At 65.5% G+C, this 14616-nt stretch overlaps 4 protein-coding genes across 4 annotated transcripts; 2 read left to right on the forward strand and 2 right to left on the reverse strand.

Moving 5' to 3' along the window:
* Positions 1–78: 78 nt before the first annotated feature.
* Positions 79–3777, forward strand: CHLRE_07g325812v5 (uncharacterized protein). The gene is made up of 3 exons (XM_043064088.1): positions 79–1477; positions 1603–1737; positions 1948–3777. The coding sequence occupies exons 1-3, from the start codon at positions 332–334 to the stop codon at positions 3145–3147; spliced, it is 2481 nt and encodes an 826-aa protein (XP_042922656.1). The 5' UTR covers positions 79–331; the 3' UTR covers positions 3148–3777.
* A 5-nt stretch (positions 3778–3782) lies between these two features.
* CHLRE_07g325850v5 (uncharacterized protein) lies at positions 3783–6468 on the reverse strand. Its single transcript, XM_043064089.1, has 3 exons — positions 5850–6468; positions 5631–5765; positions 3783–5420 (listed from the first exon to the last, which is right to left on the reverse strand). The coding sequence occupies exons 1-3, from the start codon at positions 6003–6005 to the stop codon at positions 4221–4223; spliced, it is 1491 nt and encodes a 496-aa protein (XP_042922657.1). The 5' UTR covers positions 6006–6468; the 3' UTR covers positions 3783–4220.
* Positions 6469–6522: 54 nt separating this feature from the next.
* On the reverse strand, positions 6523–13328 carry CHLRE_07g325950v5 (uncharacterized protein). Its single transcript, XM_043064090.1, has 9 exons — positions 13044–13328; positions 12699–12866; positions 12306–12417; positions 11979–12055; positions 11542–11604; positions 11082–11144; positions 10557–10860; positions 9695–10299; positions 6523–9468 (listed from the first exon to the last, which is right to left on the reverse strand). Exons 2-9 carry the CDS (start codon positions 12702–12704, stop codon positions 9394–9396), a joined length of 1305 nt encoding a protein of 434 aa, XP_042922658.1. The 5' UTR covers positions 12705–12866; positions 13044–13328; the 3' UTR covers positions 6523–9393.
* Positions 13329–13428: 100 nt separating this feature from the next.
* CHLRE_07g325980v5 (uncharacterized protein) lies at positions 13429–14369 on the forward strand. Its single transcript, XM_043064091.1, has one exon. The coding sequence runs from the start codon at positions 13556–13558 to the stop codon at positions 13802–13804; it is 249 nt and encodes an 82-aa protein (XP_042922659.1). The 5' UTR covers positions 13429–13555; the 3' UTR covers positions 13805–14369.
* The last annotated feature ends 247 nt before the right edge of the window (positions 14370–14616 follow it).

A 14616-nucleotide genomic window follows, 5' to 3' on the forward strand; every position in this document is an offset into this window, starting at 1 on the left:
GCTCTCAGCGGAGCGTGCCCGAGGTGACATGCCCTTACCTGTGACACGACCCCGCTCCGCGATGGTCGCCCATATTTCAGTAACCAACTTCTCTCTACCAGTCACATACACAAGTTTTAAGAGATTCATTGTTATAAGTTCTTGGCGACTGATAAAGCGACAACTGGTTCACAACCGCTCCCGGGCCTGTCAAGCATTTTGAGGCCCCAGCTTGCTATCTTACACGACTTACCAACACTGTACTGGATGCTTATCAATCCGCGCGGTGACGCATTACAAAAGTAGTCAAGGTGTTCATCGAATGCCATTAGTTCCATCCATCTCTATGGCCATGCGCAACGCCGTGGCCCTGGCCGTCCTGTCGCTGCTGCTATGGGGCGCGTCGGCAAAGGCGAGTCAAGCACCGCCGCCGTCGCCATTGTCGTCCTCGCCTCCAGGGCTACCCACGGCCGTGGTCGCGTCTCCTCCCAGCCCGGCACCTTCGCACCCATCACCTCCGCAGCAGCCCGCTCCCTCCCCACCATCGTCCTCCCCTCCCTCCCCGCCGCAGCCCAAACTCCCCTCCCCAACGAGTCCACTGGCGCCCTCGCCGCTTCCTCCCAGCCCTGCCACTCCCACACCACCGTCGCCGCTTCCTCCCAACCCGGCGCCCCCAGCCCCAAGCCTCAGGCCTCCCTCGCCGGCGCCACCCAGCCCCCAGCCACCGTCACCGGCCCCGTCCACCCCTGCACCCAGCCCGATGCCACCGGGCCCTTCGCCGCCACTTCCTCCCGGCCCTCCCACTCCCACACCACCGTCGCCTGTGCCCCCCAGCCCGGCGCCCCCAGCCCCCAGTCCCCGCCCGCCCTCGCCGGCACCTCCCAGCCCGGCGCCCCCAGTGCCGGCCGCAACATCCCCATCTCCACCTAGCCCCCGGCCACCATCACCGGCCCCGTTCATCCTTGCACCCAGCCCACTGCCGTCCGCGCCTCCGCTGCCACAGCCGCCACAGCCTCCAAGCCCGCTCCCGCCATCACCAGCCCCGTCCATCCTTGCACCCAGCCCGCTGCCTCCGGGCCCTTCACCGCCACAGCCTCCGTCACCGCGGCCGCCTCAGCCTGGGCCACCCGTGCCCTTCTCCCCATCACCGCCGCTACCCCCGCCGCCGCAGCCACCTCCTTCGCCGCCAACGCCTCCCTCGCCGCAGCCGCCCCGCCAGTCACCGCCGTCTCCGCAGCCGCCGTCCCCACATCCTCCATCCCCGGCACCGCCATCGCCTCCCTCGCCACCATCCCCACCTCCCCCCTCGCCGGCACCGCCCTCCCCGGCCCCTCCCGCACCGGCCCCTCCCTCACCGGCTCCTCACTCACCGACTCCTCCCCTCCCGCCGCCACCATCGCCGTCGCTGCCTCCCTTTCCTCCTGGCCCTTCGCCGCCTTCGCCGCCGCCCCCGCCGCGGCCGCCGCCGCTACCGCCCTACCCACCCGAAGAGCTCAACGTGAGTCATAGGTTGTGCGTGGGGCGTCATTGGCGCGTACCTCGGCCGCCTCAGCTAGTCTCCAATGCGCTTCTGTTGACAATTGACAGTTTGGACTGAAGCTTACTCCACTAATCCCTTTGCAGGTGCTGCCCAGCGGCCCCTTCCCCTGCGCCTGGGCCGAGCTAGGTGGCGAGGACACACGCGTGCGGCGCTTCCTGTTCCCGCCCTCCCCCGACCCCAGTCTCGCAAACATCCCCGGCCTGCAGTACAGCGTCGAGGTACGGCACTTTGTGTGTGCAGGGTGGAGTGCTGGGTTGGGATGGGAGCGCATCGAGACTCAGGCGGCTTGGTCAGGCAAAACTAACACAACCAAGCGCTCGACAAGTTAGTCCACCTGGTACTCGTGTACAGTACGCACATCAGCCGCCTTCCTGCCCCGGCCCACATCCTTCTTACCTATATCCCCATCACCCCATCAAACCCCACAGGCCGCGGGCGCCCAGCCGTCCACACCCGTGGCCGTGTGCGCCACTGCCGCCGCCTGCGCCACACCCCAGGCCGCCGCGGCGGCAGCAAGCAGCGGGGCGGCGCTGATCCTGCCCTCTCCCGCCCCCATCACCTCATCAGCCCTGCCCCCCCTGGCCAACGGCACGCGGGCCCTGGTGGCGGCGGCAGACCACCCAGACGGCGTGTACGCACTCGCGGCCTCGGACGGCGCTGGCAACGCTTACTCAGTGGACATGTGCACCCGTGTGCCGGCCGACACACGCTGCCCTGACTTCTTCGGGGTCATGTCTGTGATGCGCCCCGCAACCGCGCTGCCAGCCGCCGCCAACACCTCCGCAGGCGCACCCTACGGCGCCGTACGCAGCCCGGTGACCTGGACCGCCGCCGCCGCCCAAGCCGCCGCCGCCGCCGCCGACTCGCCCCTCGCTGTGCTGACGTCGGCTTGCACGCCCCCGCCCGGCGTGGACGCCTCCCGCAAGCTGGTCTACTCGTGGGGCTGGGACTTTTCCGGCCTGCCGCCCAGCCTCGCCGCCTCAGGCTTCGTGGCGGTGTACCGGCGCTACCCGCTCACACGCATGGCGCCCGGCAGCTACAACGTGCAGATGCTCAAGCCCGCGGCGGTGCGGCTGGCGGTGATTGTGCGGGTGCTGGACGCGAACCCGGACGTGGCAGGCACGCCGCTGGGAGTGCGCGAGGTGGTGACTGTGGGCGACAGTCCCAGCTTTGTGGTGCCCGGCGGCAACGTCACGGACCTGACGTTTGTGTTTGTGGTGCCGCCTGTGGCTCAGCTAGACAATGTGGCCGCCATGAGTGCGGCGATCAGTATGGCCTGGCGCCCCGCACCGCCGTCGCCGCCGCCAGCGCCACCTTTGCCGCCGTCGCCTGCGCCGCCCTCACCCCAGCCGCCGTCGCCCGAGCCTCCCAGCCCCTCGCCGCCGCCGCCGTCGCCACCACCCCTGCCACCGACGCCGCCGCTCCCGCCGTCGCCGCCGCCGTCGCCGCCGCAGCCTCCGTCTCCGCCACCTGAGCCCCCGGCGCCGCCTTCGCCGCCCCCCGGCAACGTCCAGCGCGGGCAGGAGGGGGCTGCCACCTGCCGGGGCGGCGGGGCTCCCGGCTGGGGGCTGTCGCTGATGCTGCTGCTGGCGGCGGCGGTGGCATCATGGGCGCTGGCAGGGTTGTAGCGGACTTAGAAATGCTCTGGCCATTAGCCGGTAGTGACGTTAGTTTTAGTGACAGGCCAATGGGAGTGCGATGGGATAGGTATGGGTCAGGGACAGGTTGCTTGGCGTAGGCTTTCTGGATTGTGCCGCGTATTCCCAGACCCCAACATCCACTTTGCGACGTCAAGTAAGGCAAGAGCGCGCGGCTAGTGAAACGCAGGAGCTGCTATACCGAGACATTGCTGACTTGCTGGCAGGCTGGTAGTAAAAGGCCTTGGGGATCTAGTAGGCTTCTATGCTGAATGAAGCAGGGGAGGGCTGAAGTGGTCACTGAGGTAGTGAGGCGCCTTGACTGGCAGGGTAGTGAGAAGGTAGACAGAAGCAGGATGTGTCGTAAAGCCGGGTTTTGGGGTGGACGCGCAGGGGTGGCATTGAGGGCTGCTGCCGAGCAGAACTGACAAGCTAGGTCGGCATGATGGGCGCATGGCGCGCCCGGCACACACTAGATCCAGCGATGCCGACTGAACTTTGATTCACAACCTTGCACTAAGCCACATTGTTCTGTAAGAGTACTTCGTAGCAGCAAGCCTTTGTCGTAGCCCCGCCAAGTGGGTTGGCTGCGACAGCTTGAGGCTGTAATGATGGCTTCGCACGGTGCCATAATTGACGAACCCGACACCGGCGGCAGCAATGAATGGCTAAGGCGCACGCCTGATCTAGTTTGTGGGATCGCCGCGCAAATGCTCCCTGCTTCTGTCTACCTTCTCACCACCCTGCCAGTCAACGCAACTCACTACCTCAGTGGCCATTTCAGCCCTCCCTGCTTCAGCCTAGATCCCCTAGGCCTGTCACTACTCGCCCACCAGCAGCAGCAAGTCAGCAATGTCTCGGTATAGCAGCTCCTGCGTTTCACTAGTCGCGCGCTCTTGCCTTACTTGACTTGGATGTTAATTGGGGTCTGGGAACATGCGACACAGTACAGGATGACGCCAAGCAACCTGCCCCTGACCCATACCTATCCCATCGCACTCCCATAGGCCTGTCACTAAAACTAACGTCACTACCGGCTAATGGCCAGAGCATTTCTAAGTCCGCTACAACCCTGCCCGCGCCCATGATGCCACCGCCGCCGCCAGCAGCAGCGACAGTGACAGCCCCCAGCCGGGAGCCCCGCCGCCCCGGCAGGTGGCAGCCCCCTCCTGCCCGCGCTGGACATTGCCGGGGGGCGGCGACGGCGGTGCCGGGGGCTCAGGTGGCGGAGAGGGAGGCTGCGGCGGCGACGGCGGCGGCGACGGCGGGAGCGGCGGCGTCGGTGGCAGGGGTGGTGGCGACGGCGGCGGCGGCGAGGGGCTGGGAGGCTCGGGCGACGGCGGCTGGGGTGAGGGCGGCGCAGGCGACGGCGGCAAAGGTGGCGCTGGCGGCGGCGACGGCGGTGCGGGGCGCCAAGCCATACTGATCGCCGCACTCATGGCTGCCACATTGTCTAGCTGAGCCACAGGCGGCACCACAAACACAAACGTCAGGTCCGTGACGTTGCCGCCGGGCACCACAAAGCTGGGACTGTCGCCCACAGTCACCACCTCGCGCACTCCCAGCGGCGTGCCCGCCACGTCCGGGTTCGCGTCCAGCAACCGCACAATCACCGCCAGCCGCACCGCCGCGGGCTTGAGCATCTGCACGTTGTAGCTGCCCGGCGCCATGCGTGTGAGCGGGTAGCGCCGGTACACCGCCACGAAACCTGAGGCGGCGAGGCTGGGCGGCAGGCCGGAAAAGTCCCAGCCCCACGAGTAGACCAGCTTGCGAGAGGCATCCACGCCGGGCGGGGGCGTGCAAGCCGACGTCAGCACAGCGAGGGGCGAGTCGGCGGCGGCGGCGGCGGCTTGGGCGGCGGCGGCGGTCCAGGTCACCGGGCTGCGTATGGCGCCGTAGGGCGCGCCGGCGGAGGTGTTGGTGGCGGCTGGCAGCGCGGTTGCGGGGCGCATCACAGACATGACCCCGAAGAAGTCAGGGCAGCGTGTGTCGGCCGGCACACGGGTACACACGTCCACTGAATAAGCGGTGCCGGCGCCGTCCGAGGCCGCGAGTGCGTACACGCCGTCGGGGTGGTCTGCCGCCGCCACCAGGGCCCGCGTGCCGTTGGCCAGGGGGGGCAGGGCTGATGAGGTGATGGGGGCGGGAGAGGGCAGGATCAGCGCCGCCCCGCTGCTTGCTGCCGCCGCGGCGGCCTGGGGTGTGGCGCAGGCGGCGGCAGTGGCGCACACGGCCACGGGTGTGGACGGCTGGGCGCCCGCGGCCTGTGGGGTTTGATGGGGTGATGGGGATATAGGTAAGAAGGATGTGGGCCGGGGCAGGAAGGCGGCTGATGTGCGTACTGTACACGAGTACCAGGTGGACTAACTTGTCGAGCGCTTGGTTGTGTTAGTTTTGCCTGACCAAGCCGCCTGAGTCTCGATGCGCTCCCATCCCAACCCAGCACTCCACCCTGCACACACAAAGTGCCGTACCTCGACGCTGTACTGCAGGCCGGGGATGTTTGCGAGACTGGGGTCGGGGGAGGGCGGGAACAGGAAGCGCCGCACGCGTGTGTCCTCGCCACCTAGCTCGGCCCAGGCGCAGGGGAAGGGGCCGCTGGGCAGGACCTGCAGAGGAAACACCGGGTCAGGATTGGGGCATCAGGGCGGCTGTGCCAACAGAAGCACGCACCCACATGACTCCCGACCCACATTGAGCTCTTCAGGTGGGTAGGGTGGCAGAGGCGGTGGGCGCGGGGGAGCGGCTGGTGAAGGCGGAGAGGGACCAGGAGGGGGTGGTGGCGGCGACGGTGATGGCGAGGGCAGGGAAGCTGGGAGCGAGGAAGGGGGCGCGGGAGGCCGTGTCATTGTCGCTTCAAATGTTCCATTCAACAGACTCGGCTGCGGACTGCCGACCGTGGCAGGTGGTGGCGTTGCCGGCGCCGGCGAAGGAGCACGTGGAAGCCTTGGGGGTCTAGGAGGTCGCGGGGGAAGTGCGGGAGCGTCCGCTGCCGTGGGGGTTGTGGCTGATACCGGAGGAGCTGTCGAGGGGTCGGCTGGAGGAGGAGGCCGGGTGGGAAGAGCTGCTGTGCCTGCAGGCGGTGCCAGGGGAAGGCGCGGGGGCCTGGGCGGTCTGGGTGGCCAGGTGGGCCCAGACGCCTGTGGTGGTATTTCCAAAGCCAAGCTTGGTGATAACAGGGCTGCGATGAAGGCCGCGAAGACAGCGAGCCCAGAGGAAGGCCAGCGCGATGTTGCAGACATTGCGGGCGTTCCGCGGGCTCTTAGGTCTCGGCTATTGCGCTGGCCGGTGGGCACTGTGCATACATATCCGTTAGGAGCACTATGACAAAGCTGCAGTCAGACAAAAATGCAAAATCGGCATTTTCATTGTGCAGCGACACGACAGTTGAGAGAAACTGCCGGCTCATCCAGCGCAACTGTGCGCATCCGCCGCAACTATATAGTGCCTGTGCGCATAGCATCTTACTATTAACGGCACCTCCACAGTCAAAGCCGTAGCGCGCAGGTCACCCGGCGCACGCAGCCATCCAAGCCATCCTCTCCAAAGCGATTGCACGGTCGGCGACCGGCCCATACGTCGCCTAGCCACATTCGGGATCGCTTCCAGGTGCGTATGGCGCGAGTGGTCACCATCAGGCATTGTTGCGTGTGGCATGCCAGTATACCAAGTGCGCGGCCTGGGGCGTATTCATCCATCCTTTTTGTCATAGCCATGCTCGAGCCGCAGCGCAAGCTTACCCCAAGTCCCTTTGATTCCGCACTCGCAGAGCGACGAAGATGCGCAAGGTCTCTGCTTTTGGCGCGCTAGTCGCGGCCGTGGCGGTCATGTCAATGTTGACGATGCCGACGGCTGCGCTCGCGGCGCGCACCAGCCTGCTCGCAACCGCCAACGCAACCGCCTACGACGCGCCCCCTCCTGACTTCAGCTTCGAGCCCCCTCCCCACGAGGCTGTGGAGCCGCCCCCAGCCAAGGGCGCCGCCGCCTTCACGCCGCCGCCCCAGGACTTGTCCACCGAGCCGCCCCCCGCCGAGTTTGAGCAGACTTCGCCTCCGCCCTCGGCCTCGCGCTCGCCTTCGCCCTCATCCTCAGCCTCTCCGTCGCCATCCCCCGCCCTTGTGCCCATTCCCAATGTGGGCAACACTGCGTCTCCCAACCCCAGCTCCAGCCCCAGCCCCAGCCCCAGTCCGAGCCCCAGCCCTGCTGCCACCTCAAGCCCCAGCCCCATCGCCAGCCCGCCGCCGCTGCCCGCTACCCTCACCAATCAGCCGCCGCCCAGCGCCGTGGACCAGCTAGGTGGCAACACCCAGGCGGGCTCCGGCGCCGCGGCACGTGCTGGTCTGCTGTTGCTTTCGTGTGTGGCGGCGTGGGCCTTCGCTGTGCTGTGAGCAGTGGACCCCGTGCGAGGTGACGCCGTGTGCTGGGGTGTCAAGTGGAGAGGGTTCAGATAATGACGGCGACAGCTGCTCGGTCTGTCAGACCTGATGCGCTGCCGGACACCATTCCACGATGATCCATGCACGTGAAAGTAACCTCTGTGTGTGTAGACATTTTACGTGCGTGTCTTGAAAGCCCCTACGGGCCGGACGGCGGACGCCTTCAACTATCATCTGGCGTTTGGAACGAGTGCATGAGCCGCTGGTGCACAGACGAAGCCGTGTCAAGGGTCCGCCGTAGCTGTGGCTCCCCCTTGTATCCCGGAGCTGCGAGGCGATTTGTGGTGGTGCATCACACAGTTGCACCATGTTCGCGACAGTAGTTCCAAGATGTAATGCACATCATATTTCCAGCCCTGCCCCGTCAGGGGCCCGTCAAGGTCCATGCCTGTGCACTTCCACACGCTACTCCTTGCTCCTCCTGAACAGTTCTTACCGTAATCCTGTCCAGCCAATAAGCCGGAGTCACTACCCGGCTACTTGCTTTGGACAACCACGCCGAGCGTACTCAACGGCTTATTCTCACAATCCGCTCCAAGAAGTTATGAAACATTCAGCACCTCGCGCACTCGTGTTCTGATAGGCTGTCAGCACACCGCTGCGTTCACACATGCCTCGGATGTGCATCGGCCCTCAAACTCAAATCATGTACTACCACAGCCTCTCGCTGCCCGCCCGGCTCCTTGCCGCAACTGCATTCCTCTCCTTCCGGTCATCGAAAATAACACACGTGCAGACACCGTATGATTCCACCTTCACTCTCCCACAACCCATATATGGCTCAACGAAAGGCCTCTGTGTGTCAGTGCCGCCCACCCCAACGATCGCACATCCGCACCGACGAACCGTTTGGCCCACGAGCTCCGGCCACCACCCTCATCCTACCATCCACACATGTCGACAGTCGACACCTCTCCTCGAGCCCGCGGCGGCTTCTCCGCCCTTGAGGTCAGCAATGGGATATGCAATGAGAGGTGCATTTCAATCGGCTCACATCCGTTGTGTGACCATTGACGTGTTGCAGGTGTGCTGGGGGCCTGAGCGTCCCGTACATGTTGCATCTGCATCCCAGGTGCACCCCAAGCGCATACCATCGCCAGTACAACTCCGCACCTGCATGGACTGTGCAAGTGGCCAGTCATGTTACCAACCGGCACCGACGCCGTGCCACCAAGACACGTGCCGGCTAAGCATTCAATTCCGAAGAGCTACGCCAATAAATGAACAGCCACTGGAACGGAAACAAGAAAATCCCAGTCAGCCGTGTGGCATCCTGTGGGCCCTTGCAGCCATAGACCCATCCGGTAGCTCGCAAACAAGCCGGGCAGCCACGAGTGTGCCCGAGTGGCTTGCCAGTGCCCGCCGGCTTGCATTGGGCCCATAAGCCCAACGCGCAGAAAAAGAATGCAGCGAACTACCCAGCATGTCGTGACGCGCTTCCACAACACAACCTGTCACCGAAACCTACAACAACAAACCGCCAACAGGTGGTCCCGCATGCGCAGCGCACCAGGTACGCAGCTGCGAGCAGGGTCGACTGCGCACGTGTCAGTGAGCACACACTTGCCCGGCTCGGAAGGGACGCACCGCACCCTCTCACCGCCCCCTGGTCCGTGGTGCGTCACACGATGCGCCCGCGCCTCGCACTATCGCAGTTTCGTCACCACCTACCACCAGAAAACGTCATGCCAAGCGAAACAGGCTGGAGTGATGATTTGCCCACCCCCATCAGAAATGCTCAGGACACTAGCAGGACCGCCGGGTGTCCTTGTGCATGTGCCAAGCGCCCAGCACGGTCCCATCATTGATTGGTCTTGCCGACCTTAGCCGCCGGCGCACCAGCAGCTGCCGCCGCTTCCTCCTCCATCTCGCTCGCCTGCAAGCAGAAGCGTGACACAGCGATGGAAGCACTCAGCCAGCCATGGGTTGGTCACTTTACGCACCAGCACGTTTGGCTGCTGCAGTGCGGTTCTTCAAGCGCCGTCATCTATGCCTTCATTCGTTGCACGAATGCAGAGTCGGTGCGCACGCATGTACCCTTCGACTGCACGCACAGACGCACACACAACAACAAACATACGCGAGCGCGCGCTGCAGCGCACCTTGCGCTTGCCCACGTCCTCGGCCGCCACCACCGTCGAGGGCGTGATGGCGTTCTTGCGCAGGTTGGCCCAGGTCTCCAGCGCGTGCATGGTGCTGCCCACCAGCGGCTCAGCAAGCCCCGGCGTGGGCTCGCTCGACCCCGGGGCGCGCCCCGCCGCCGCCTGCCCCGCAGCCGCAAACGTCAAGCTCGACGCCTCCGACGCAGACGCGGTCGACGGCCCCGGCGCTGCGCCGCCCGCCTCCGCCGCCCCCCGCTCCGCCGCCGGCGCCGACGTCACGTGCGTCTCCTGGCCCGCGCTCGGCGCCGCCGCCGCGGCCGTGGCGGCGCGGCCACCCGGCGCCGCCGCCCCAGCCGCGGCCGCCGCAGCGACCGCGGTCGCAGCGGCGGCGTGCAGCGGCATGGCGTGTGTGGTCGCGACCACCAGCTCTTCAGCGCGCTTGGCGAGTTTGGACATTATGGCAGTGGAGGAGAAGGGCTGCTGCAGCACGTTGGCGAGGTAGGGCGCGCGCAGCAGCACGCCGGTGCGCTTGTCGTGCTTCTTCAGGATCTTCACAACCGCCGCGTAGTTGAGCAGGCTCCAGTGCAGCAGCAGCACCATCTCGCCTGCGGCGGCGTCGGCGTGGTCACGGTGCGCGCGGCGGCGAGTCAGGAGCATGCGGGTGCCGAGGAGGTACCGCAGTGCGATACCGGACAGAGCGCACACCGGGCACACAGCTGAGCAGTCGTCCTAGTAATACCGGTAGTGCTGCGCTGCACGCGTGCCACTTCCACCTACAGCAATAATAGGTCACCAGCGCGGTCCGTGGCGTCCCCCCCCCCAAAAAGGACCCAAGGACCCGCCAACCCAGCCACGCACCCACCATGGAACTGCACCAGTCGGGACTTGACCGCCTGCAGCGCCGCCGCCGGCGAGGCGCCAGCCGCCCCGTGCCCATGCCCGTGCCCGTGCGCGTGCTGGTGTGACGAGCTGGGCAGCGCCTCCACCTCCGACTCTGGTGACGAGCCTGAAACCGCTTCCTCCTTCGCCTGCTGCTGCTGCTGCTGCTGGATCATGGTCCCGCCGGTCAGGGGCTCGTCGTGCTCCGTGTCCACCGTGCACGTCAGGGCCTCCGGGATATGCACCCCCGCGGCCTTGGCCGCCGGCGACAGCTCGTCACACAGAGCCTGCAGACACACGACATCCGAGCCGCACATGGGGTTTACGAGAAGGCACGCTCAGCCCAACCAGGCAGCAGGTCCCCGCGCCCGGCCTTTTGCCCGCTTGCAGATGCCCCATTCCTCCCTGCCATGCGGTCATTCCACGACCCGCATGCAGATGCTGCGTGCCAGCGCTGCATGCAGGCACGCCACGCCAGCCCTCATCCACCCCTCCGGCCCGTCCCCACCTGCAGGCGAATCACCGCCTCCTCCTCCTTCTCGATGAAGAAGCGGTTGAACCGGGCCAGGTCCTGTAGAGAGAAGGGTTGCAGTATAGAGGTTGCAGGATGGGACGGCGCGCGTCCTTCAGGGCGCACAGGGCCACCCCGGCGCACCCGCCCGCACCTCAGCACCTGCTCATGGTGTTGTCTCGGCCAGCTGCCGCCCTGCCCGGTGCACACCCACGACGCCCACCCGTGAGCCGAAGCTTGGCATCCCGGAGCTGGCCCGTGCAGGGGCCCAAGCCCGCCCAACCCCCCGCCTGCAAGGCAGGCGCCTTGTCCTGCTGATCCTCAGGGCCCCACATCCGCCGTCAGCACCTCGCAAGGCGCCTCTATCCTGTTTCCAGCGGCCCCCCGTGTCACATTCCCACCCGCCCCGGTGCTGCGCACACGCACGCACATAGCCCCGGCCCCCCGCCCCTCCCACCTCGTTGAGGGTATTGATGAACGCCTGCTCCTCGGGGGACAGCACGGTGGCCGTGATGGTGGCCTGGCGGGGTCCAGGCGAGGGCCGCATCGCGGTGCGGCGGGGAGGCGCAGGGACGCCAGTGTCAAGGTCAATTGAGATGCCAAGGAGGGCATGTGGCTTCGGTCAGCAGCACTGGGCCCCCATGGCGAACGACATCCCAGTCCCATGCCGGCGCCGCCACCCCGGAAACCTCCACCCCTGCCGCAGCCTGCCCCCACCGTCCTCATTGTGCCGTCCTCACACGACCATTGCCCCTTCCCTGTGTCCCTCCTCCGGCCCAATCGCGACCCCTGAGGCAGCGGGTGCCGAGTGCCTCGTGGTGAGCCCTGGCCCCTGACCGCGACCCAGCGGCGCCCGCTCCGCTCTGCTCGGCCCAGGCGCTCGACCCCGCTCACCCCGGAGCTGCCGCCGCTGCCAGCAGTGGCGCTTCCGTCTGGGGACACGCTCGCCTGCTTCTCGCCCGCCGCCGGGTCTGCGGGCGAGGTGACAAACAGGTGGTCGTCAGGGGGGCGTGAGTGCAGTTGGCACTTAGGTCCGCAAGCAGATTAGCATGTGGTCCGGCATGCGGGTCAGAGCGTCCGATTCGTCTTGTTGTCTGCAGGCCGGCAGGGCAAGGTGCCCGCCAACACAGGCTCTGATTCCACACAAGCCAGTGCGGTAGGCGCATGCGGGCCCCCTGTACCGCTGCTAAGCCCCGAGCCCAGCTATGGACTGGCTCTCACCCTTGGACACGGGGATGGCCTTAATCTTCTTCTTCAGCTCCTTGTAACGCAGGAACAGGTCGTGCATCTCCCCCGGCATGTTCTCCGAGGAGACTTTGAGCACCTTGCCAAACTGTGGAACGAGCGAAAAACGCGATGTGGCGCGAGTGGTCAAGCTGGCAAACGAGTTCACATCTGCGCTTGAAACCCCAGCGACCCTGGACGTGTTGCTCCACGCGGCAGGCACGCAGCACGCTCCACGCCCAAAAAAACCCCAATACCCTAGCGCCACGCTAATACATTACGGCCATGTTGAACATGCAGCTATCATGCTGTTGGAGTCAGCCGATATGCCCTTGGGGCTGCTGAGGCAGATACCTCGAGACGCCAGCAACTTTCGCGAATTATGCGTACCTTCATGGCTGTTCGTGCGCACAGCGCGACGCCTGGGCAAAGTGCCAAGTGGTCGAGGTATACAGCTGCCTAAAGGTGGATAGATGCCGCACGGCCCAGCGATGAGGCCACCAGGAGAGACGCCAGAGGAAACGAAGCCCGTAAGGTCCCGCGCGGATCCGAGAATCTCTGCGCGGCGCCACGCATCAGCCGAGGGCCTTGTACTGTTCAGCTCAAGCCATCTAAATACGATCGCGGCCAAAATCCGCGCAAAACCCGGCCTTGGTCACCGGGGCTGTGGCCCCGCACCGTGCCTCCCGCGCGTGAGGCCCTACATAGTCACCCAGTTTGCTCCATTGAAATTACCAGTTGGTCAGCAGGACAGCTGTCGCTATCTCGCCATGGAAGCCCTCCTCCTCCACTTGCGGGTATCCGCGTGCGATCTGCGGCTGTCCACAAATGCTGAAGCCCTATTTAGGAATAGTAATCAGTGGCCTGGCGGAGCTCCCTAGAAAACGTGCTCGAGCGTCTGCGTGTGTAAACGTGTGCCTTCGTGGCCAAACGAGGCCGAGTAGAGCCACGCGTAATGTGTTTGGCGCGGTATTCAAAGTATTGCTTTGAAGTTGTGACTGCGTTGTGCACACCGAAAAGGCGATGAAGCAGACGGAATCAGACACATCGAATCATTGCCTAGGACCCTTTTTTGTCTTTTCTTTTCCACATTCTTGCATTCGTGCGTTCCGGCAGCGCTCCATCTGCGTCAACATTAGCAGACATTGTTAAGCGCCGTGCGGGCACATTACCAGCGGCGTTTGGTCAGCAGTTGGTCAAAGGCCGTGGGGCCGCCAGCTGCAAGAACTCGACACGCCGCCGACCAGATGGGAACCCCGCCGGCCCCCCTTCCGGCGGACTTCTGCCCGGCAGTGCGGCCGCCCTCCATTCACCCGCCGCCGCGTGTACCCAGCCCCTCCCAAAGCTGCGTACATTGGGAGGGGAACGGTTTGACTTTCACCCATGCTGCTCGGGTGGCACCACGCCTGGCCACGCCCCACGCCCCACGCCCCACGCTCACCTATTCCAGATCCCGGACCTTGTACAGCGAGCGCCCATCCGCTGTCGCCCTGTAGTAGCCGGTGTTGGTGTTGCCCCTCTCGCGGAAGCAGAACTCGACATCAGGGTAGCGCCTGAAGAACTCTGGCGTCAGCACCAGCAAGCCCATGGCCGCTGGTTCCAGTGCGCGCCAGGTCGTCTGGTCCTTCTTCTTGCCATTCCCAGGCCGCTGCCACAGCTGGTGGCGGACGGTGCTATCCTTCTCCGCTGCCAGCTGTACCTGCAGCCATGCCTCCACGCCTGGTCCGCAGCACAGGTGTGGTGGTGGCGCCTTACCTGACGTCCGTAGGGTGTGCACTGCGCAAGGAGCAACTCGGAGCTTTCGAAGGGTTTCGAGCAGCAGGGCTGAAGCCCCGATGGAAGGGAGGGGCGGGCATTCGGTGCCGAGGCACCTAATCACCTAGGCTGACGGGCTAGCAGTTGACGTAGTTGGCATTGAGTAGTACAGTCGAACACGCCTAACTTCGTTGCGCAAAGTAAGTTTCCCGGCGTTATAAGGGCCCACCGGCCCGGGCCACTGGTACTTACGGGGACAGGATAGCACGCATGCTCGTGCACACCACCTTGTAACCAACAACAACAAATGCCTCCAGCTCCACTGCCCAATACCTAAGCCAGCCGGGGCCGCTGAGCCTGACACACTGCACTGTCCCCTCCATGGCCTCCGTCCTCCACTGCTCCCACGTGGGGCCGCCGCTGCTGATGAGATTATTGACTTGACTGAGCCACTCGCTGTTCAGCACTGCCTTCCTCTGTCCTTCTGGGCCACAAGCTTGTCTGCCCGCTGCTGCTGCTGCTGCAGGTCGCGCCAATTGTCCGCCACACGCCG

This window comes from Chlamydomonas reinhardtii, chromosome 7, assembly GCF_000002595.2.
Source record: "Chlamydomonas reinhardtii strain CC-503 cw92 mt+ chromosome 7, whole genome shotgun sequence".
Classification (NCBI taxonomy): domain Eukaryota; kingdom Viridiplantae; phylum Chlorophyta; class Chlorophyceae; order Chlamydomonadales; family Chlamydomonadaceae; genus Chlamydomonas; species Chlamydomonas reinhardtii.